Genomic DNA, 25076 nt, shown 5'->3' with positions numbered 1-25076 from the left:
ATTTTTCTAGGAATGTGGGGCACATTAACGTGACACCACGTTAACAGACCGAAGGGAAAGGCTTATGAGTTTCTCCACAGGTGCCAAAAACAGACGCATCAACAAAACTCCTGATGAAAACAATCAAAAATCTTTCTTAAAATGGTAAACACCCTTTAATCCTAAAACAAGCATCTGTTTAAAGGGAAAGCACTGGAAGCAATTCCCAGAGATGCAGGAGAGGGCAGAGGTTCCCTGCGTGCGCAGCACCACCCAGCACTGCTCCGGAGGCGTCGGCAACACAGGTCAACAGGCGAGACCAACGGGACGTGAGCAACAGAAGTGGGACCAATGCCAACGGCATGACGGTGACTGGGAAACCCTGAGACAAGGTTCAAATTCCAAGAAGTAAAGACTTGGGCAAAGCAGCAGAACATAAAACTCACATACAGAAAGCAACCGTCTTCACATACACACACCCAGTTAGAGGACAGAATCGTAAGGAAAACCCGTCACCAGAGTAACACATCAAGGAATGAAGCTAACGTGAAATGGGAAATACCTCTGAGCGGAAGCTTTAAAACACTCCAGAAGATGGAAGGCCAAGAGGATCGCATGGAAAGCCATCCTTGTCCTTGAACAGGATGACCCTATTCACAAAAACATCCCTTCTTCCACCCCAATAAAAATACCAACCAGCATCTTTATAGAGCCAGACAGGCCGAGGGAGTTCATGTAAGAAAACGCTACACAAACAAGCAGGTAAAAAGCACTGCTTCCGCCAGACTTAAAAATCCCAGAGAAAGAAGTGCTGACGCTGCTGCGACACAGATGAATCCTGAAAACGCTGCACTGAGGAGCCGGACACGGAGGTCACACGCGCACGATCCCACGTCTGTGAAATGCCCAGGACAGGCAGGTCCACGGAAACAGGACACAGGCAGGTGGCTACTAGAGGCTTGGGTGGGGTGGGGGGGGCAGGGGAGTGACTGCTAATGGGTGTGGGGCTTCATCTAGGGTGATGAGACGTCCTGGGCTTTGATGGCGGTGATGGATGTACAACTCTGCGTAGATACTGAAAACCACTGGACCGTACGTGTCAGAAGGGTGAACTGTAGGGTACGTGAGTTATATCTCAACAAAGCTATCACAACAAATGCTAGAAAGTCTCTATAATTAAGACCAGGCAGGAAAACACAAACAAACCAATGGAATAAGAAAGTAAGTCTAAAATTAGAGCCGCATATGTATGGATGTTTAGGATAAAATAAATGCAGCACCTCAAATCAAAGGAGAACTTTTTAATAAATGGTGCTGGGACATCTGGCTATCCACGTGGGAAAAAAAGTGGTTCATGCCTAACACAATAAAAGAACATATGCTAAAGGGATCACGGCTATCCAAGTAAAGGATAAAACAAAGTATCTGAGAAAAGAAGAGCTCCTCTTCAACCTGTACGCAGGGCAAGTTTCCTAAGTAGGACTCAAAATCAGATGCTGTGAACGAAGAGACTGGCACACGTGACCACTGCCTCGTGGAAGCTCCCCTCACCCGGTCTCCTCCTCCACGACTGCACCCGACCACAGCACCGGCCCCCCAAGGGGTGCAGGGGTAAGGGAGCTGTGTGTGCAAAAGGCCCCAGAACCAATGCTCCCGTCCGTCCTTGCTGTTTCCTGCCCCAGCACCCGGGGGTCAAAGGGACACATGCTCACCAAGGCCATGTGGCCTCTTCCGGGTCCTAGCCAAGCCCTGCACCTGCTTCTGGATCCTTCCTCTGCTCCTCCAGGCCACCTCCCCATCCCGACTGCAGCAATGCCCCAGCACTCCCCTGCCTCGCCAGTCTGCTGAGACCCCAAGCTCTCTGGGGCGCCTCTGCGTGTGTCTCCCCCCAGAAAAAAGGTGGGGGTAGGGCAGGCCCCCAGGACTGGGCAGGGGACACGCGGACCAGGCTGGGAGCTGAGCACAACTCCCTGGGGAAGAAAACCATCTGGTCTTTGAAGGAGCCGCAGGGCGCAGACCCAGGGCCACGGGAGCTGGCTCAGGCCAGGCGCAGGCACCTTCAAAGGACAGCTGGGCGGTCTTAAAGGCCCTGCGAGCCAATGCCTGTCCCAGCGGAGTTCACACACACGGGAGAGGGGACAAACACCCCACCCACGAGGGAGGCTGTGACAGCCTGATTCTGCCCCAACGCCTCACCCCCAGCTTGCCTGAGAAACCAGGACACAGGCACTGAAGACATGTCAGCCCGGCCATCCCCAGGAAGGAGGCCCAGGGCGGCCTCAGGCCTCCTGCCTGCACCATCCGTCGGCCACAACCCCCAGGACCTGCCCCAGGCCACTGCGGGAGCCGGGGTTGTGAGAGGTGGGGAGCCCCAAGAGTGGGGGACCCCAAGACCACCACACCGCAGAGGAGCACTGACCCCGGCTCAGAGGAGATGACCCCCCGACCATGCCAGGATGTGCCCGGACCCAGGCTCCTGACCACAGGCTGGGCAAGGGGAGGCTAGGCAGAGCCGAGGACAGGCCTGGCAGAGAACCACGCCAGGGACCCACCAGCTACCTGCTGGGCCGGGGCTCCAGAGCCCAAGAACCTGGCCTGAGCCCGTGGCTGTCGGAGCCCAGCAGGGACCGAGACCCCTCCTGGCAAGGACAGAGACGCAAGAATGTGAGACAGAGGGAGGCCTCGACATAGATGGGAAAGGAGGGAGGAACACAACCCCACGTGATGAAAAAGAAAGAGCCCCCTTGGCCTCCTCTGAATGTGCGAAGGAGCGGGTCTTCTCGGGATGTTAGTTACAAAACTCAGGGAAATTAAACCTAAAGTTCATTCACTGGGGACTTTGGCTTCCAAGCACATCACTTTAGAAGTGGGAAATCCATGAATTTCAGGCCCCTGGAGGGTTCTCGCAAATGAAAACCATTTGAAATGGGGGAGAGACACTGAGATTCAGACAGAACCAGTGGGGCAGGGAGAGGCCAAGCAGCGGAGGGAGGGACCCAGCCCCACCTCGATGCCCTGCCCTCGGGGGGGGGGGGAACCCTGCGAAGAAAGTCCCCACGGCTCACCCCCCTGCATCCGACTCTTCAGCTAGACAAACCCACGCAGGAAGGAACGTGCGGGGGCCCAGCGCCTGGCAGAGCCACACACCCAGTCCCCTGACCCCAGGGAGGCGCCGGGCTCAGTGAGAAGACGAAACCCAACATCACAGCACAGCAGGAGTGGTCCCCCACCCGAGAGCGCACCCCCAAGCAGCCGGGGTCCACTGCGGAGGGATCGGGGCTGGTGGCCCTGGGGGGTGCAGAGGCACGGCAGCACCGGCCCCTGCAAACCGATCTGCAGAAGGCACCACACCCTGCACCCCAAGAGCTCTGCTCCGGGAGCCAGACAGGAAGCACTCGGAAGCCAGAAACATTACAAAATAAAAACCAGAAAGCTAGAACAACCAAAATAGCAGCAATAAACAATTAAATGCATCCCGTTAGGCGTCTAAACAGGGTGTGATGAAGCGACCTTAAATAGTGCTAAAAGTATATATTCAGTCATGGGCGGAAAATGCTCACACATGACGCCAAGGTGAAAAATGATGCTACAAACACAAGACACACAGTTACCCTGAGGAGTGCATGTCCTGGCCACGGGGACGGAGGAACCGCCACTCAGGAGAACTGCTCAGCAGATTCTTATAAAGACACATCTACCTCCGCCAGGGTCACCCCACTCCTGGGCACCTGGTCATCATCACCCACCCTGAAAGTAGCCCAGACGCACACCAACAGGAAAGGGGACACGCCGGGACCCTCCATCCGCTCAGACTGCTGATGTGAGCTACACACGCAGGGCTCGCAGAATCCTCGTGTCGAGCACGAGAAGCCAGAACAGAGGCCCCCCAATGCCCCCGCCCCCGGTGATTGCGTTCATGCGACAGTGGGAAGAGGCACGAGGAACCTCCAGGGAGCACATCCCGGACCCACGGCACACGTGCACGGACCAAAGACTGGAAGGAAACGCATCACCAGGGCCTTGAAAACACGGTGAGGTGGGGAGGCAGCCACCACAGAGGAACACGCGGTGCCAGACCCCGTCCACGTGAGACGTCAGAACACACAAATCCACAGAGACAGGACGTGGCCCGGGCTGCCAGGGGGAATCAGAAGTGGGAATGGGGAGTGACCGCCATGGGTACGGGGTTCCTGTGCAGGTGTGGAAAAGTTCTGGAATTAGACCTTGGTAATGGTTGCACAACATCGCAAATGGGTTAAAAATCACTAAACTGTACTCTGTAACGGGTGAGCTGTACGGTGTGTGAATCACATCCCACGGCGATTACAAAGCTGCTCAGAGCGCGGTGGCTGGTGGCGGGTCACCGGAGGCTGCGGGCAGATACACTGCACTCGGGACCCAGGGCGTGCTCGGGGTGTGAGCCAGGGGCCCCCGAAGCTCTTGGCCAGGCATACACGTCACTTTTACAATCAGGAAAAATACATGTGGTCACTTAACCCAGCAAGCAAACATGCTAGCGCTGATGGGCTGGACGCACAGGCCAGCGGTGGCACTCCACCAGGCCAGGACTGCATTTTGGCCATGGTCCCCGGGGTGGACCAGTGCACAGCAGGTCCTCAGGTAGTTTGCTGGCTGATGGACCCACGGCACGCCAACAACCCACACGGGCCACCTGGTGCCCTGGGAGCTGCCCGGGGAAACCACCTGAGACAGCCCACACCTGCAGAGCACACGGCCGGGAGTGACCGACGCATCCACGTCCTGCCCGGCCAGCCTCGGCAGGTGGACACACCCCATTTGGTTTAGGACCATTCAGTTAACTTACGCACCTTGGTGAAGGCTGAAGACCCAACCAGTGCACTGAGGAGACTTCATCCCCGGCCAGAGCCTAGCCCAGGAGGGACCCAGCCTGACCCCTGACTCGGTCGCAGTTGGGTCGGGCCAGGGCACATGGTGACCCCTGACCCTGGCCACACACCAGCCCGCACCCTGGGATACCCTGGCCCCTCACCTCCCAGCTAAGAGACCATGGATGAGAATGCAGCCTCCTGCCTCCCTGCACCGGCAACAAGGAGACAGCTGCCACAGACCTACTTCTCCAGTGGCTGGGGAGTCAATGAGTTAAGACACGTAAGCGCTTCAAAAGCACCAGGCATGTTCGGCGCTCCATCCATGTGCTAGCCATGCGCCACCACCCCAAAAGGGGACCCTGAGGCACAGAGCCTGGCTCGGGCCGCCTCTCCCCACGCACGCACCTGGGCCAGACCCCAAGGGCCCCTCGCACGGGTGCCTGTGTGCGCAAAGGCAGAGGAGGGGCCAGGGGCTGCAGTGGCATGCGGTGGAGTGTTGCTATAGCAACTTGGACTCCTCGTCAAACAGAGCGTCAGCCAGGCGCCCCAGGCACCCCGAGAATGATGCCCAGAATGGCCACGGAGAAGCAGGATTGCTGACAGCACCAAAGGGCGGTTGGGATGCCAGCCACTCATGCCCTTCTCCCATCCCACCTGCCACACCACCCCTACCCCACCCCCACGCTCCTCCCCGTAAAGGCCACGGGAGGCCCGGCTTCAGGGCCTAGCTCTGCCCACCACCCTGCTGCCTGCCCGGCAGCCAGGCCCCCTCCCAGGATGGTGGCAGCCAAGGAGCAAGAAGACTGCACCTGAGTCACGAGGGCGGGGCCCGCAGCACAGCTGCACACGGCCAGGACCCACGCTCCCCTTCAGACCCCAAGACTCCCGGGCCGTGGGGTGGAGAAGGATCACGGCCTGAAGCCAGAGCTGGAGGCCCCGTCCTCCCGGGCGCGGCCCACGCAGGCGGGGAGCCAGCCCACTTCAGCAGGCAGCCCGGCTCTCCAGGGACAGGCTACCCAGAGGGCCCTGGACTCACAGCCCGTGGTCACCGCTCAACTGTGGGGAAGGAACCTTCGCTGTCACACTCCATGGACAGGAAACTGAGGCTCAGAGAGGTGAGGAACTTGCCCAGGAAGCCCAGCTGATCCGAGGCCAAGGTGGGAACCAGACCCAGGTCTGTCTCTGGGCAAAGCCAATGCTGTCCCCACCCCACATGGCCACGGCCCCGCCAGAGCGGCAGCAGCAGCAGGCTGCAGCTCAGGCCACACCGGGCTCACAGTCCAGCTCTCCCAACAGGGGCCAGCGAGGCAAGGATGGCCACGGTCATCCGACGAGACAGCAGAAGCCCCAGGACTCTCCCCCGGCCCTTCGTGGGGAGCCACAGGGCGGAGGGGCTGCCACACGCCTGCCATGTCCTAAGAACAGGCTGGCTCAGGGCACTGCCGAGCCCAGCGGTCGCGGGGAAAGGGGGTAGGCACAAACCTGAAACCTCAATCCTCAGGGCACAGGCTTCATGACCCCCACACCCAGAGCTCCTTCTCCCTGCCTCGCCCACCCTCACCCTCACCCAGGCAGAGACAGGCGCATACTGACTACCGCTACGGAGGGCAGCCGGTGCCGAACACCGGGGGCCCCGTGGGGAAGCCCCGTGCAGAGGGAGCGGGGAGACAGGGGGCCTAGTGTGCTGAGATCTGGGCCTTCTTCTGAGCCAACGTCACTACATGAGTGTCCGGGGTGCAGCTGCATCCCAGTCTCACCATCACATCACACCACCCCGCCAGGAGCAGCGTGACCAGACAGTGTCACCACACCACCCTGGCCACTGGAAAACCTCCACTGCCATCCCCACCCCTCGGTACCGCCCCCCCCCCCAGTGGCAGCATCGCCAGGCCAACCCTCAGCAGCAGCCCTGTCCTCCTATGAGCCACCGGCCCCACCCCCCCCAGGTCATCGCCACCTCCTCCCTCGCAGAGGACAGCATGAAGTGATGCCAAGGAGGCAGGGGCTGCTGGACAGCTTGTTGTCTGCCGCTTTAATGAGGAGGGCAAGACCCCTCCTGCAGGAGACGGGGTGGCGGCAGGAAGATGCGGGGTCCCCCTTTCTACAGGTGGCAGAGGTAAGCCACAAGTGTCACTGCCCAGAGTGACAGGCAGGAGGCGTGGGCTGGACCCCCAAAGCCCACGCTCTTTGCCCCGGACCTGAAAGTGCAGACCCAGCTGGAGGGGCCCCTGGGGAAAGGAGAGCTTGCCCTCACCCCCAAACCCACAGTAACACCCTGCAGCCCCTCCCCTGACTGCCCACCAACCCGCTGGTATTGATGCCAGGGCAGGCCAGTGGCTCAGACCCGAGGGCAGCCCTGGGCCTCCAGCCCTGCCCCAAGGCCTGCAGGGAGGAGGTGTTGGTTGGCAGGATGGGCTGCGGGGATGGAGGCCCCGCCCTAGGAGCTGTCCGCAGTGCTGAGAACAATGGGCCCAGAGACAGCCGGCTGGCCGTCAGTTAACGGCACTGAGTTTAACTTCTCTAGTCAAAGAAAAAAAGATGCTCAGATTGGATCACAAAGCAAATCCAACCTCATGCTTATGGAAGAGACAGACACCCACGAAGGAACGCAGGAGGTGATGGGCAGGATGGAGAAGGTGCGCCAGGCAAACCAAGAGAGAGGGCAGCGCACCATGATCCCGAAGTCAGGCCGCGTGGAGACGAAACAAAGGACGCAATTCCGAATAAAAATGATAGTTGTACCACAGCCGCCAGCAGTCACAGGAGACACAGGAGGAAGGGGCAGAAACAGACCTACGGCAGAACTGCAGTTCCCTTCTCTCAGTCCACGACAGAGCAGGCAGACAAAAACTATGACCTATGTGACCCACGACACGATCAGGTGGTGAAACTGACTGACACACACGTCAACTGCTGTTCACCCAAAAGAGAGAACAGATCTCCTTTTCAAGTGCCTGTGGAACAATGGTGAAAACTGACTCCGTGTTAGAACCACAAGAAAAACCACATAAAACCCAAAAAGTTCGAAAGAGAATAGTCAACATTCTCTGATCAACATGCAATTAAGGGCTTCCCTGGTGGCGCAGTGGTTGAGAGTCCGCCTGCCAATGCAGGGGACACGAGTTCATGCCCCGGTCCAGGAAGATCCCACATGCCGCGGAGCGGCTGGGCCCGTGAGCCGTGGCCGCTGGGCCTGCGCGTCCGGAGCCTGTGCTCCACAACGGGAGAGGCCACAACAGTGAGAGGCCCGCGTACCGCAAAAGAAAAAAAAAATGCAATTAAAACCAGAATAACAACAAAACCAAGAAATCAAAAGATGCTTTTAAGACTTGCTCCTCAACAGCTCTTGGACCAAAAACGAGACTACAAACCAAAATTATAGCACTTCCAGACAGCACTGATAAGGAAAACACATACTATCAGAACTGAAGGAACAGCCTTTAAACATTAAACACTTTTTTGAAAAGAACAGAAACACGTTAATCAAGCATCTAAACACCTAGGGAAAAGGATGATAAGATAAACTGAGAGAAAGCAAATGGAATTCTTAACTATAAGCAAAAAGGGATGCATTAAGAAGCAGGAGAAAAAAGGACAATGAATTTTTTAAAATACCCAAAAGGTGACTCTTTGAAGAGAAAGAAAAATCATAAAATGGAAACAACTAGCCAATCCAACCAAGAAAAAACAGGAATAAGATGGAAATAATCATAGAAACCAAGAAAATTAAGAGAAGAGTGAAAGATAATTATACTCAAGTCTACATGAATAAATCTGACAACCTGGACGAAACTGATAATTTTCTAGGAAAATATAATTTCTAAAACTGACCCCCAAAAGAGAAAGAAAAAATTTACAGGATTTTCTTCCTCAAAACAGAAACAAAACTAACAGAAGAGCACCGGGTCTCAATAGTTTCACAAAGTCTACCAACACTTTAAAGACCAGGTATTTCAACGCTATTAAACTACTCTAGAAATGCATCAGAAAGAAAACGTTTACTTTTATGAAGCAGATGCGACCCTGCTATCAAAACCTAGAAGAAAGTGCACACCAAGAACGAAATGACAGACCAAGCCTACTTATGAAGAGCAATACAGATGCTAAATTAAACAGCACAAAGTAGCCAGCAGTACCTTAAAGGAATCCCACATCAGACCAAGCGAAGGGCATTCTCGGAACTCAAGAATGTCTCGCTGTTAGCAACTCCCATTAGTGTGATCCATCAGATTACTGTATCTAAGGAGAAAAGTCATATGATCATCCCACAGATGATTTTTTTTAAAGAAACTGACAAAATTCGACAATAATTCTTGATTTCTATAAATGAGACCCTCCGTTAAATGGGCAGGACAGGCTCTTCCTTGACACGTGGAAGGCATGTATCTCATTCCAAATCCACATCTGCCCCACGGGGAAACACCAGGGGCGCTCAAGAGAGGTGGCCTCCACCAGCTCCTCGGAGACACTGAAGGATGAGTCCACGCAGTTACGTAACAGAAGGAACCTGGGACATAAAAACTGGAAAGGGGAAGGTTAAATATCACCATTTGCCGCTGCTACAATCGGATACCTGGAGAACGCAGGGTAATTAACTATTGGGTTGGCCAAAACGTTTGTTCGGGCTTTCGTAACATCTTACAGAAAATCCTGAATGAACATTTTGGCCAACCCAATTAAAAACACAGAATTCAGCAAGGTAGCATGGGGCAAACTCACATGAAGAAATCAAGAGTATTCATACATGTGTATACAAACACAGGATAATACAGAAGAAAAGACTCCTAACCATCACATTTAAAAGGATAAAATTCCTGCAAATAAACTTGTAAACATTACAGAAAAAGAGACCTAAGCAATTGGGAAAGTACAGCACATTCTTTTTTTTTTTTTAAATAATTTTTTTTACTTATTTATGTATTTATTTTTGGCTGCATTGGGTCTTCGTTGCTGTGAGCAGGCTTTCTCTAGTTGCGGTGAGCGGGGGCTACTCTTCACTGCGGTGTGCAGGCTTCTCACTGCGGTGGCTTCTCTTGTTGCAGAGCACGGGCTCTAGGCACACGGGCTTCAGTAGTTGTGGCACGTGGGCTCAGTAATTGTGGCACACGGGCTTAGCTGCTCCACGGCATGTGGGATCTTCCCCGACCAAGGCTCGAACCCGTGTCCCCTTCATTGGCAGGCAGATTCTTAACCACTGAGCCACCAGGGAAGCCCTACAGCACACTCTTAAGAAGGAAGATTCAATGTCATAAAGATGTCGCTCTCCCTAAGTTAGTTTGTACATGTAACATAATTCCAACCCAAAACCAATCAGGTTTTAGGGATGCTAGTGTGTGTATGTGTGTGTTTGGTGGGGGGGACTGAGTAAAGAATAGACAAGCTAATTCAAAGTTCATATGTAAAGATAATCTAGAATAGGCAACAAAATTATGACAAAAGAGCAATGAGTTCTTTGATATACCGAAACACAGTATAAGGCCTTAAAAATTAAAATAGATGGGCTTCCCTGGTGGCGCAGTGGTTGAGAGTCTGCCTGCCGATGCAGGGGACACGGGCTCGTGCCCCGGTCCGGGAAGATCCCACATGCCGCGGAGCGGCTGGTCCCGTGAGCCATGGCCACTGAGCCTGCACGTCCGGAGCCTGTGCTCCGCAACGGGAGAGGCCACAACAGTGAGAGGCCCGCGTACCGCCAAAAAAAAAAAAATTAAAATAGAGGTTACAACTGTACACATGGACAATGGAACAGCTTACAGGCAAACAAACGTAATCAATCTTGAGAAAGAACGACAAAGTTGGACGCATCACCCATCCTGATTTCAACATATACTACAAAGTGACAGTCACTGAAACAGTATGCTACTGGCATAAGACGAGCACACAGACCAATGGCACAGAATAGAGAGCCCAGAAATAAATCGACACACAGTCACTGGATCTGCCAAGGGTGCCAAGAACACAGAGCGGGGAGAGGACAGTCTCCGCAACAAATGATGCCAGGAAACTGAAGCTGAACCTGCAAGAGAATGAACTTGGACCCTATCTTACACCACGCACACAAGTCAACTCAAAATCAATTAAGGACTTAAAACAGAAGACCCAAACTGTAAAACTCCTAGAAGAAAGCACAGGGGGAAAGGTTCACAGCACTGGTTTTGGCAGTGATTTCATGGATATGATGCCAAAAGCACAAAGTAACAGAAACAAAAAACAGCTAAGTGGGACTACATCAAACTAGAAAGCTGCTGCAAAGCAAAGGAAGTAATCATCGAGTGAAAAGGCACCTACGGAGTGGAAGACCTTCCTCGCCTCACAGTGGGGCTGCACCCTGATAAACCCATGGTAAACTGAAGGTAAGTCGAAAATGCATTTAAAACACTGAACTTACCGAAGGTCACAGCTCAGCCTGGCCTTCCTGAAACGTGCTCAGAACACTCACATTAGCCTACAAGTGTGCAAAACCATCTAGCACAAAGCCTATTTTATACTAAAGTGTGGACTATCTCATGTAATTGATTGAACACTGTACTGAAATTGAAGACAGAATAGCTGTCTGGGCACCGGCTGTTCACCCTCGTGACCTCGGGGCTGATGGGGAGCTGTGGTTGCCACTGCCCAGCATCACAAGAGCATCCAGCCCACATCACAAGAGTATCCACACCACAAAGATCAAAATTCAAAATTCGAATCATGGTTTCTACTGAATGTGTATCACTTTCGCACCATGAAACGTCAAAAAAACTGTAACATCGTTAAGATGAACCATGCTAAGTATACGACTGTGTGCATCTTATAAGGGGTTAATCTCCAAATCATATAAGGAACTCCTACAATTCAATAGTTTAAGAAAACTAATATATTACCCAATTATAAAACGGGCTAAGGACTTGAATAGACATGTTTCCAAAAAAGACAGACCCATGGCCAAGAGGCACATGAAAAGATGTTCAACGTAAGTAATCATCAGAGAGATGCAAATCGAAACCACAATAAGATGTCACCTCACACCTGTCAGAATGGCTATTATCAAAAAAAAAAAGAAGAGAGAGAAAGAGAGAATAAGCGCTGGCAAGGATGTGGAGAAACTGGAACCCTGTACACTGACAGTGGGAACATGAAATGGCACAGCCGCTACGGAAAACAGTAGGAGACTTCCTCAAAAATTAAAAACAGAACTACCATATGATCCAGCAATACCACGTCTGAGCATTTATTCCAAAGAATTAAAATCAGGACCTCCAAGATACTCTGCGCCCCATGTTCACTGCAGTGTTATTCACAACAGCCAAGATATGGAAACAACCGAAGCATCTGTCTGCAGATGAATGGGTAGAGGAGATGTAGCGTATCCATATAATGGGTACCATTCAGCCTTTAAAAAGGCAATTCTGCAGTGTGTGACAACACGGATGGACCTTGAGGACATTATGCAAGGTGAAATAAGCCAGTCACTGAAGTACAGACACTGCGTGACTCCGCCTATACGAGGGATCTATAAAATAGTCCAGTTCAGAGAACTACCGAGTGGAAGGGTGGATGCCAGGTGCTGGGGCAGGGGACATGCAGAGCTGCTAATTAGCATGGGGAAGCAGTATGATGTGGCTCCAGAGCGTGTGTGGGCAACACCGCACCTGGTCAACAGCACGCGGTACTTGTACTGTGCACTTAATCTGCGAAGGGGGTAGGTCTCACGTGAAGGGCTGTTATCAGGATAAATACATTATTTTAAAATTTAAATACAAATGGCAGTTTAGGGCATGACTAAGCTAGAACCTAAAACCGGTGGGGGAAGAAACGGATTCTTTAATAACTCGGACAGGACTACTAGTAGACCATCTGGGAAAAAATTAAGGTCAGGCTCGTACCTCACACCATACACCAGGATAAAAGACAAATGAATAAAAACTTTAAAAGGAAATCAACGTAAATGAGAAGAAAACACAGGAAATCAACGAAAACACGAAGAAAACACAGGACTTCTTTTTAAACTTGAAGAAAAGAAGCATTCGTTAACTACGACTCAAAATCCAAACACCACATGTGAAAGTTGACGGATCTGACTACAGGAAAGCTGCTACATGGCAAAACAGTAAGGACAACAAAAGGCAGCAGCAAATGCCCTGAATTCGTCTGACATTCAAAGAACTCATCTCCATAATCTACAGGGAAAAATCAACAACGCAGTTTTTAAAACATGGACAATGTCAAGGAACAGAAAGCTCACAACTAAAACACAAATGGCTCTTTGATACATAAAAAGATACCAAACTCATTCATCATAAAGGAAATGCAGATGTGTCCCCGCTCTGAAGCCTGATCATACTCAGCATGCAAGCAGCTGGGGGACGGGTGCCGACAGCTTTCCATGGGTATGTGGACCAGTGCCTCCCCTTTGGAGGGGGGCTGGCAGGGTGTGTCCTCATGAGGAAAGTCTGAGTCTTCTGACCCAGCACCTGCACTCAGAGCATACATCCTACATACATGCATCAAATGACATACGAAGAGGTCATTCATTCTGTAATAGGCAAAGACTGAAAATAATCTAAATTTCTATCAACAAAAGACTACATTAAATCGATTCTGACATACCCATACTCGAAATATTCTGCAGTTGTCAACGAGAAAAAGAGAAGCTCTCTGTACTAATATAGGAAGACCTCCAGGACGTTTTGGTTAGTGGGGGAAAAAATTAAAACCAAGGTGGAAAGAAATTTATAACATGACTTGTGACAGAAAAAGGAAGAATATCAAAGTGTAGATTTGTATTTGGTAGATAATCGCATCCTTACGTATCTGGAAGGATAGATAAGAGACCAAGAGCAGGGTCACATGTGGAGACAAGGGCCGGGGCGGCTGGGATGGGGAGACTTTTAACTTTCTACTGTATGCTTCCTCATATGTTTCTACTTTTGAACCATATACACTATTCAAAAAGTGCAAGAGTACTGGAACAGTTAAACCGTGGTCCATTCACACAATGGAACAGGACTTGGTGATCAAAACAAACAAACTACAGGTACATGTGACAACCCTGAGAAATCTCCAGGGAATTACACCATATGAAAAGAGCCAGTCCCCAAGGGCTACATACTGTACGATTCTATTTGTATAACATTCTTTAAATGACATAAGAAAAAAGGAGGACAGACTGGGGCTTCCCAGTTCAGGAGGGTGAAGGTAGCAGGGAGGTGGGTGTGGCTACAAAAGTACAACCACGTGACAGCAACAGCCTGAATTTTGACTGCATCCATTGTTGGTATCCTGGGTGTGACATGGTGCTACAGCTCTGTGAGATGCTGCCTTTAGGGAAACTGGGTAAAGGTACACAGGAAGGCTCAGAATCAGTTCTTACAGTTGTACATGTGAACACACAATGTCTCAAAATATAAAGTTTAATAATTAAAAAAACAAAAGACACTGGGCTGTCAATCTCCATGCCCGAGGTCACCAAGTGGCCAGAGCAGAGGACATATCCAGCCTGATCTGCTTCCCGAGTGCCTGCCTCCTGGGACATGGGGGCCACAACAGAGGTGACCCCACAGGGCTCGACCTCTCTCTGAGCACAGGGCAATCCTTCAAGGAAAAGGGGAAGCCCAGCGAGGAAGGGTGTCCTTCCCAAGGCACAAAGCTGACTCTGTGGTTTTAAGCTGCTGGCACCTGGGGGATACTTGTTACCGCAGCAAGACCTACCCTACACCATTAAGACTTCTGTCCATCCAATCACATCCGTGCCTGCACCTGCTGCCTGACTTCACTCCTGCCCAGCTGGCCCTCCTGGCCCATAAGACAGAACCCCGCCTGCTGCTTGTGGGGCCCCCCTCCACGGGCCTCCAGCCCCTCCTGCAGGTGGGCAGCGGCACACGCTGTCAGACGGAAGAGGCAGGGCAAGGCTGCACCCCACAGCAGCAGGCGGCTCTGGCCCCTGCCTCCCCAGGTGTAGAATGAGGGCTGAACCAGCTTTAGAGCTTTCCCCAGCGACAGAATCCTTCCTTCAAACACAATCATCCTCAGAAGGCCCAGGTGAAATGGATGAGATCAGAGCTGCTCTGGCTAAAGGAAGAGGATGCTGCCAGCTGGGGTGACTAGAGCCCCTCCAGTTCCGGGGACCCCCTCAAGCCACTGGTCCAGCAGCTCTCCACAACCCGGGTCGGTAACGCTGTGGGGCAGAGTGGGAAAGCCCAGGTTCTAGGGCTGGACACGCCGGGTCCTACGCCCAGCCTGCTCTGCACTTCGTGGCCTTGGGAAAACAGGCATCACCTCGTGAGGTCTAAGAGGAAATGACTGCCCCGCTTCCCTGCTCTGACCAGTGGCACTAAAACTACCACATCCTCCACTCGGAGCTGCGGCCCCGCTCCTCAGGGTCCCTACAGCATGTTCCACGTGCCACCCACCTGCAGGGCCCTGGAAGACTCATCCCCACACAGCTCCGCCCCCTGCAAGCTATAACCCACCCTCTGCAAGCTGCCGTCTCCCTTCTGCTCCGAGGAGCCACGACACACATGTGAAGCACCTGCTCACGGCTGGCCCACCTTAGATGCAGGTGGCCCCTGGCACAGCAGATGCCCAGAAACCAGCTGAAATAGCTGAGAAATACCCCTTTCCAATAGCTAGTTTGTGCTTACATGAGCATTTATCGAGCACCTACTGTGTGCTCTTCCTGTGCTGGGGCCACAGAGACAGACAGGGTCCTGGCCCTGGAGAGTATATGGGGAGCCCGACACCAAACAAATGACCACAAGGAAGCGAGGAAGCAGCCACGCAAGGCTTTCCATCAGTCTGCAGCCCCTCCCCTGCCCTGTGCCAGGCCCCCGAGGACGGGCCAGGCTTCCACACGACAGCGCAGACCTGAGCCTTGACCGGTCGGAGGACGTCCCCGGGGGCGCTGGCGCCCAGCCATTCCAGCCAGAGGGGCAGCCAAGCTGACCCCAGAGGGCAGGCTTGGGCAGCCGAGAAATCGGCCCAGCAGGTTGACCAGAGGCTGGGGAGACATTCAGGTCACACTGTGAGAGCTGCAAAGGCCAAGTGCGGAGGCGGCCTGATGCTGCAGATGGGCACCCTGAGACACGTCAGCCGGGGAAACAGGCCAGAGAGGCCCCCGGGCCAGAAGAGCCAGGACACTGAGAGGGGATTACGGGGTCCAGGCTGGAGGCTGCGGCCCAGCCAGAACGTCCGCCCCGCGACTGAAGGCTTTCCTGACCCTGGACCCGGAAGACACAGAACCGACTCACCTCCCAAGCCCAGGCCCGCCTCCCACCTGCCCAGGCTCATTAGCACCCTGGCTGTGGGTGAGGCCGTAGTGGGGAAGGAGGGCAGACCCAAGGCAGGGATCCAGCTCCTCGCTGGCACCGCCACCGAAAGCCTGTGCTGAGAGGGCAGCCAGGCCCGGGAAGGGGGCTGTTGTGCCGAGTTCACGTGGGAGAGGTTGATTCCGGGCTGCCGGTGTAAAACTGTGTCCCTTTCCGAATACTTGGCAGGAACAGATCATGGCTCCCGGTGGAGGGCAGCCAGCCAGAGGTGTCTGGGGCGGAAGGCGAGGGGGCTGCCCCGGCCGGCTCTGTCTGGCGCCGACTCCCTGAACAGAGCTCTGATGCCCCTGCCATCCCCCGGGGTGCCTGCCCCCCATTTTCCCCAGACAACATCCCACCGCCCTCCTTCCCCACCACCCCACACCCCTAACATCCAGCTTCCTAGTTGGTGCAGGCGCAGCCTGTGACCCCGCGACCACATCCAGGGTCTGGCTCGGGCAACAGTAGGACAGACGTGGACAGACAGGTGCCTGAGCATGGCACCTGGTCCCAAAGCCCTAAGGACCTGACTCCTTTCCACAGGTCCCAGAGAGGAGCCATGGCCAACGGTGGGCTCACTGTAACCCCCTTTCACCCGGCCGCACTGGGAACAAGAATTCCAAGTTCCAGCCCAGCCACGACCACCACCCCGCCCGCCGCAACGAGAGATACCACACTTCCAGAGCTGTACTCCCTGATGCCCTCGACCCGTGCCAGACACTCCTTTAGAACATCAGTTCAATACGGAGGAAAAGTCAGGATTAAGTCTTTATTAGTATAGTCATCACCACTACCAAAGACGTTCTCCAACTCAAAAAGCATCCTCTGGGGTGGTGGCATCTTCCAATCTGGTCCTCCCAGGAAGCAGCAGAGCAGGAAGGCTGGGCGGGCCGGGCAGCAGAGCGGTGGGCGGGCCGGGCAGCAGAGCGGTGAGCGGGCTCTGGAGCCAGAGTGCTGGAGGCAAATCCTGGCCGCTCACTTACGCGCCTGTGGCTCCGGGTAAGTTACTCAGCCCGGGAAGTGTCCTGATCTTAGGAATATGAGGAACCTAGCATAGCAGGTGCTAGGTCCATAAACGGTGCTGACTATCATGATGATGATACAAAGAAGGTGAGGATGGTCAGTTCTCCCGGGTTCCCGCTAACCCACCTCAAACACAGCCCAGAGAGCAGTCTCTGGAGCCGGAGGGCTGCTCAGAAGAGGAGCAGCTGCACCAGCCTCCCGGGCACCCCGACTCCACAGCCCCTCCCAGAGCTTCAGCGCCTGTGTCTCTGCGATGGCACGGATGCCACCACCTCCCAGTGGCTGCGGGATCAGAAAGGCGGGGACGTGCTAATGAGGAACGTGGCTCAGGAGCCCACAGCTGAGACTCAGCCACGCTGTGTCCGCAGGACCTCACTGTTCGTACCAGGATGCTGACGCAGTCAGGGCTGGGTCCCCATCCTTCCCTCGGGGGACATCAAGAGGCAGAAAATGATAGTCTTCCATCAACCCACATAAAGAAAACAATAAAACTTTATCCACTGGGAGCTCCGAGATGGGGGCTCACAGGGTCAGCACGACTGCCTGGCCTGCTCTCCTGCGTCCACCTCAGGGCGGGCTGCCCTCTCCTGGAGGCGGGAGTGCAGGGCTGCTGGGACTGTGTGCAGCCTGCAGTGCCGGTTCCCAGGAAGACCCCGCTCTCCCCAGCCAGCAATCACGCCAGGGAAAGGTCCACGGCACTGCTACCACCATCGTGGACCCAGCCACACGATACTGAGCCCAGGGGCCAAGAGCCTGGACTCTGCGGGCTGGGAGGGGGCGCACACCTCTAGCCACAGGCCCCTCGTGTGGTCCGGCCCAGACCCCAGACCTCAGACCCCCTGGTCCCTGCTCCCCACAGCCCTGTCTCGACTGCTCTTCAAGTGACTCTCAGCACGGCACAGGCTGGCCCTCCTGGGACCAGCACCAAATCCAGGCCTCACCTGCCTCCCTCGGGTCTGCCGCTGTTCATTCCCCCTTCACTTTAGTCTCATGTCACCCACTCCTCCATTCAGGGATCCAGCAAACACTTAGCAGCCAGGCGGTGCTGAACGTTCTGGCAGAAAACAGAGGAATCCGAGAGGCGGCCTACCTTCACAGCCCAGCAAGTCCGTCATTACAGACATGGCACAGATCACAATTCAAAGAACAGAAAGAATGACGGCTGGACTGAGCCACCCAGGTTAAATTCCATTTGTAGCAAATAACACAATCAAAACAAACCCAACAGCCACAGATATGCCTGTGCGCATTAAAAAAAAATCTAAGCCTTGGCCAACAGTTTGTTTCTCCCAAACACTAGTCCAAACACTAGTCAGAGAGCAACGAAACTCTCAGTAACACAGAAGGGTGCTGTGTGCTGTGAGCCGTGGTCATAAACGTGGGTGAACCGACCCAGGGGAGGAAGGGGACAGGAAAGCGTCCAAAGAGAACCGGAGTACAAGGCATTCCAAGTGGAAGGCACAGACATGAGAAAAGACATGGGCTGTGCAGGAAACAAGGGCTTGTGCACTGGCAGGGCACACAAAGCAAGTGGTAGAAGATGTGGCTGGAGCAGTAGGCAGGAACAGGGTCCCGACCTTCACCTTGCAGGAGGGAACTTAAGGACTCCTATCTGCCCATGAGCCCCCAAACCCCTAGATGGCAGTGCCCGTGTCTAGGTGCCCAACTCAGGGCCCTGCAGAGGAGCGCCCGGAGAAGGTAGCCTGGATACAGTCACAGCAATCAAAGGAGGAGAGAAATGTGCAGGTGGCCCAGGAAGCTCCACCTCCTCCAGGAAGCCTTCTCAGACTGCCACTCTCCCACAGCTACTGCAGTCACAACTGGGCTCCTGCACTGTCCTGGGCACGCTGCACCGGGTTTCTACCGAGGACCTACAACATATGAGGCTGATCACTCAGAAGTACCATTTTAATAGGCTGAGGCACTCCAATACTGACAAACTTCACCTGGACCTCACCCTGACACTCTGTCCACCCTGGGGCTATAGTGAGGAACAGTCCCAATCCCTGCCTCCTGGGGACCCAAGATAAAGCGGAAAACAAGCAAACAAGCGACAGTGACAAAACATGAAGTGCTGAGAAGGAAAAGAGAAAGGACCTGAACCAGGGTACTGGTAGGAGAGGGCGGTCAGCAAAGTGGGCTGTGACCTGCCGTAAAGATGGTGAGCTGCCATCCCACCAGGAACTAAGACAAGGGCAGGAAGAGGGTGGGTGAGGAAGAGGCCAGGTGTGGCTGCAATGGCAGCAGGCCCGTCTAGTCCAGCAGCTCGACCCAAAGAATTTTCTGCCATGACCGCAGTGTTCCATGCCTGCGCCGCGCTGGCTAGTGTCCGCCACACTGGACGGCGCACGAAGAACCCAGAGGGCAAAGGAGGAGTGAAACGTGAGTCTCCCAACAGGAAGCCCCTGGAGGGCTTCCGTGGGGGCAGCACAGATCAGAGGCACCTGGAAGCTGGACGGGCGGGAGGGCCCCTACCCTCCGTGCCCCAGAGGCACGTTTTAAGCCAAACGTAGAGGAAAGGCAGAAAGGAGCGGAGGGGAGGCACATCGTGTCCGGCTCTCCCTCAAGGGCTGCCTCACGCTCGTTGGTGATGAGCAGCGTCCCTGGCGCCCAACAGGTGTGCACCCGGGCCTCGGTGCAAGCGCTCCGCCCCCGAGACCCTGCCCCTCCCACGACCCTGCCCCTAGGCCCCGCCCCTCCCATGGCGGTCCCGCCCCTCCCGGAGGCCCTCCCGCCGCGCGGGCCCCGCCCCACCCCGCCCCCGACCACCCCGGGCCCCGCGCGCCCCTCCCAGCCCCGGCCTCCGCCGCCCCCGCCTCCGGCCTCGCCCCCTCCCAGCCAAGCCAGCCTCCCCCCGCCGGCCCGCCCCCGCCGGCCCGGCACCACCGCACGCCGCTGCCTCACCTGGGCCTCGGTGGCTCGCGGGCGCGTTCCGTGCTTTCTCGGAGGGAGGGGCGGTACGGGGGGGCGGAGCCGGCACCCAAACATCACGTGACGGCCTCTCTCGCGCCGGCGAGGGCCTCAAGGCCGCCCCCCTTCCGCCCCGTCGGCCCCGACGCCTCGCGCCAGCCAATGGCCGCCGAGCCGCGGACGGGCTGAGGACGGCGTGAGCCCTGGGACTACAAGTCCCAGAGCGCCCCGCGCGGGCGGCGGAAACGGCCTGGGACGGCGGCCGGAGGGGCCAGAAAGCCTGCCCCCGGCGGGAGCCCCCCGCGGCTACCCAGGGCCGCGGTCCTCGAGGGCCACCGAGGGCGCGCCGGCTGGGCCGAGCCGTTCCCGCCGCCTTACCGGGCCTGTAGGTGGCCGGCTCACTCGCATCCCCGATCCTCAGTACCCCCATCTGTGGAACGGGGGTGACAGACGCGGAGTGCGCGGTCCTCGCCGCAGAGGCCCGACCGGATCTCACGGGTCTGAGAGGCCGAGCCGCGGCGGCGCAGTGGCCGTGCGGGCCCCGGACTCGGGTCCGGAGGGCACAAGGGCCAGCGCCCGGGTCTAGGGCGGCCACTGAGCACTGCCGGGAGGGGCCGTGCCCTGCGGACCCCACGCCTTGGTCCGTGCCTGCGGGGAAGTAGACGGGATCGTCACCACACCCCAAAGCCTTTCCGCGGAGGGCCCTCAGGGGACGGGTCTCCAAAGAGCGGGGTCTGAGGGTGCTCCGGCCACGCCCCACCCTCAGCGGGCGTGGGTGTGGAGGAAAGGAGGGGAAAGCGAAGTACACCTCCTCCAGGACGACCACCTGCAGAGTGTGCTTCCCGCCTACCCAGCGGACCGAGCGGGTGCCCCCGGGGCTGCGGACGGGGTGGTCTAGCGCAAGCAGGGCCGCCCGGGGCGGGTGCTCAGTACCTGCTGCCTCCTCCCTAGTCTGGGGCGAGGGCGCCTACCGCCCCTCGGAGAAGCAGGAGAGACTGTCCCCTCCATCAGGACCCGGACAGGTGAGGGTCAAGGGGATGGCCAAGAGACCCCCAGAGGAAGAGCGGAGGGAAGAAGCTGCCGCAGCCCCCACGGGGCATCTGTCCGCTGCACTGCATCCTCGCTGTGCCCGCGGGGTCTTCAGAAGAAGCCTCCATGTAGCGCCCACCAAAGCCGACCCCAGAAACGCTCGCTGAAACAGGGGTAGCCACCTGGGCTTCTGCGTGGTAGTACCAGATCCCTGGGTCAAACACTGTCAACCTGGGGTCTGCAGCATGTTCCCCTCCCCCACCCTTCCTGTCTGTCCCCTGGAGACCGGCTCCCAGGTCAGCTTCTCTGGGAAATCAGCCCACCCAGCACCGTCCAGGGGAAGAAGGTGTTTACACTTCCACTCTGCCCCCCCCACACCCCGACCCAGCACGTGGCAGCCCTCCCTCACTCACCACAGACCCTCCTCCATCAAATCCCGTGAGCAGGTCATCCCTGCGGCCCAGTCCCCCTTTGTCCCTTACCAACAGAACTCATTTTGTTCAAGGCAGCAAGGTAGTGCTGGCCCGGAGGAAGACAGCAGAGGACTCGGTGAGTCTTCAGACCCAGAAGGGACCGATGTAGCCAGCTAGCCCTCTGCCTTCTCTTGTTCCAGCCTGGAATGCGGGCACGGTCTCCCAAGGAGAGCAGCCATTTGGGGAGCAAAGGGGTGGGTCCCAAGCTGCGGACAGGGAGCAGCTGCGTGGTGGAGCCTCCGCCCCAGCTGTACCCTCTCATCAGAGAGGAAACAAGCCCCTGCTTCCTCCACACTGCTGCTGGCACCACCCCTAGCCCGTACAACCACATCCGGGCATGACAACCACCCTTTTAGGCTTGTGACCTGCCCACCGTGCAACAGGCCTCTTGAGGGCAGGCCCATGTGGTTGAATTTGCATCTCGGCACTCAGCAGGGCACCCTGCATGTGGTGTGGCCTCGGGGAGTGATGACAAGTCAGTGAGCTCACAAGCTGCACTCACGGGGGCCTAGTGTTCACTCTGTGTCCCCACAGAGCCTACTCTCTTTCAACACCAAACCTATCCCTGTGTTGCTGTGTGATGTTGAGCAGTGACACCTTCTCTGGGCGTGTTCAAAGCGGTGATGTGGGAGCCGGCTGGAGAGCAGGCATGGGAGGGGCAGGGTGGCGCACCGCTACCCTGTCACCTGTATGGGGCAGTGTCACTGGGGGAAACGTGCTGGGAAAGGGCTGGTGCAGGCCCAGCACCTAGCAGGGGCTTGACCAACATAAGCACCTCACCCCCAAGTGTTTGAGACCAGTCTCAGGCACTTAGAAAACTGACTCCACATGAGACTCCTAGCAGCCTCCCAAGGTATTTATCACCAAGCAGGAGTGGCAAAAAAAAAAAACAAAACTCCACAACAGGAGCACTTGAGTGTCGTCTTTGCTAATCGCAACCTCTGTGAAGGAGGAGTTTGCCGCCCCTCCTGGGAAGTAGCAGAACCTGCTTATTCCCCACCCCCATGGGAGGAGGCACCTCCACACCCCAAGGAGCCAGTCTGTCTGTCCGTCACCCAGCACCCAGGCTTGCTACCTGGCACAGCGTCCCCCTCTCCTCTTGCCAAATCTTATCCTGTTTGCCATCATTTATTCATTCAACAACCTTCCGATGTCAGGCAACATGCTAGGCCTTGGGGATGCCACACAATTAGATTTGGTTGCTAATGCCAGAAAATCCCAATAACAGTGGCTTAAATATGATCAACGTTTACTTTCAGTGGTATACATTCAAGTCCAAATAGGCCATAGGGCTGGGAGGGTGGGCCTCACAATCATCAGTACCCTGGACTCCTTTAATCTTGTTCCTTCGACCCTCGAATGGGGCCTCTGCCTCATGGCACAAAATGGCTGTGTAAGTGCCAGCCATCACGTCTGCTTTCCAACAGCAGGAAGGAGAACTGGATAGTGGGAATGCACACACCCCCCAATCCCATCCTTTTAAGGACACTTCCTAGATACTGTACACCCCATATCTGCTTACACGTCCCCACCCCCACCACCACCACCCCGCTTGTCCAAAACTGGGTCCCTTGGGTACTTTTAGTTGCAAAGGAGGCTAGGAAACGTCCTCTTCCCGAGGACTATGTTCCCAGCGGCCATCTGGGCTCTTGTACCAAGTAAGAAGGGGAAGATGGGACCCATCTAGTAGTCTCCACCAAGACACAGCCCTTGTCACAGTGCTTGCCGTTTAGCAGGCAGGCCACAAAACGCACAGATGTGCACTGGGAACCTGGGTGAAGGCTGTGCAGGAGCAGAACGGGGGCGTGGGAGATCCAAAGGGGGCTGGGGGTCAGGGAAGTCCCCCTTGACAAGGAGGCCTGGCACAGGGGAGTCTTGAGGGGTAGCGTTTCTGGGAGGTGAGTTGGGAGTGTCCAGCAGGAAGGCAGGGAGCCTGTGGACATCCGTGTGCCACTGGCACACCTCCTGTGTGCAGGCGTCCTGACCTCTCCAGCCGCTGATGGCCTCAGAGCCCCTGCCGCTCAGACCACCCCTTATGCTCCCTCAGCCACAGGTGGGGGACCTGGCCCTGGCAGCGAGGGGCACACACACGTCCACAAGGGGCCTCAGCAGCCCTAGGGCCCCCGGCCTGTCTCTGACGCCCAGGCCAGGGCTCTACCTCTACATCACAGCCCGCGCCCCTCGGGGCTTAAGATCATGAGCATGTAGTGGCCTTCAGATCATGGGCCGTGGGCTCGAAGACCAGCCCAGTGGACTTTAGGGAGGGTCTCGTCTGCCTCTCCCTTTAAGGTCCACCACACACAATCTGGCCTGATTACCTGTGCCCGGTGCGTGCACTGATGGGCAGTACACCTGCACCCAGGTGACACTTGGAGCCCATGAGGGCCGTAAGCGTGCTGGCCACACCCCCAGCCCCCGGGCAGCCTGCGGTACTCACGTGGGGGGTGAGAGCAGAATGGACGGGAAGACAGACACTGAAGGGGACACCTTGGGGACCAACCGAGGCAGCCAGTGCTCACTGGTGCTTATTTCTCTGCCCAGGACACACCCACATTTTGTGGCCTCCTGGGCAGCTTGGTGGCCCCGTGGCTGGCCCGACATAAGACCAGGAGCAGCAGTGAGGGGGCGCCTCTTTCCAGCTGCGCCAAGCCTGCCCCACTGTCCTGCGTGCATCCCCCTTGTCACCAGGACGTAGAGGAGCTCCACCGGCTTGAGGGCCTCCAGCTGACGCTGGACAAGCCCCAAGAGGGAAGGGCCCCGGGCCGAGGCGCTCTCTCATCCATGGGTGACTGAGTGTGAGAGGAGAGGACAAAGGTTGGGCTACAGGAAGCAGACAGAGGAAAAGGCACTGCCTCTGCAGGGCCTGGACCGCTATCTGAGCCCCAGACAGCACTTGGGGTTTGGGGAAGGGGGTGCGTCAGCCCAGCGCTGTTTCCCAGGGGCTCGGGGAGTTGGGGTGAGGAGCTGGCAGGTGGGGGAGGAAGAGAAGTAAAGAGCAGGGGGCGTAGGGGAGGGGGAGAGGAGCAGGGGGCCACTCCGACACCTGCGTGGGTCTGGCTCACCCCCAGGTAGGGTGTTGGGAGCTGGGCCTGCGTTTGGGCTCCTCTGGGAGGAGTGTGGTGAGTTCTCTTGGCCCAAGGCGTCCCCATGCCGGGGCCAACGTGGCTGCTGCCCGCACCCCGCCTTGATTTCCTCTGAGGTGCTCTGCACACATGGCACCTTGTTCTTTTGGTACCAAGTCTCTGTTTAGGGACAGACAGACTCCTTCTCCTCTCCCTGTCCCTCTTCTCCCTCCAGCTGGGCCTCCAGATCACTGGCCACACTGGCCACCAACCCTGCAGCGCCTCCCCCTGGCTCTACCACTGGCCAGCAGGGGCGGCCCGTCAACACCTGCCCTGAGCCTTGGCTTCCTCAGATCTGCAGCATGGATCACAGTGTTCCCTGCTCCGTGGAGCTGATGTGAGGCTTGTGGGGGCCAACGCCTGCGAAGGCTTCACAGCCCTTAGCCCAGACCTGGCCCGCTGGAGACC

The 25076-nt window shown here is 56.2% G+C and overlaps 1 protein-coding gene across 1 annotated transcript in view; it reads right to left on the bottom strand.

The window, feature by feature from the left end:
* Positions 1 to 21795, bottom strand: part of TSNARE1 (t-SNARE domain containing 1) — an 84028-nt gene extending 62233 nt beyond the window's left edge. The window contains 1 exon segment of the mRNA XM_029222596.1: positions 21556 to 21795. Coding sequence (XP_029078429.1) covers positions 21556 to 21568 — 13 coding nt within the window. The 5' untranslated portion in view covers positions 21569 to 21795.
* Between the last annotated feature and the right edge of the window lie 3281 nt (positions 21796 to 25076).

Source organism: Monodon monoceros, unplaced genomic scaffold (assembly GCF_005190385.1).
Source record: "Monodon monoceros isolate NGI ecotype Baffin Bay Population unplaced genomic scaffold, NGI_Narwhal_1 Super_Scaffold_14, whole genome shotgun sequence".
Taxonomy (NCBI): domain Eukaryota; kingdom Metazoa; phylum Chordata; class Mammalia; order Artiodactyla; family Monodontidae; genus Monodon; species Monodon monoceros.
Note: the sequence above shows the minus strand (reverse complement) of the source record. Positions and strands in the feature narration are given on the sequence as shown.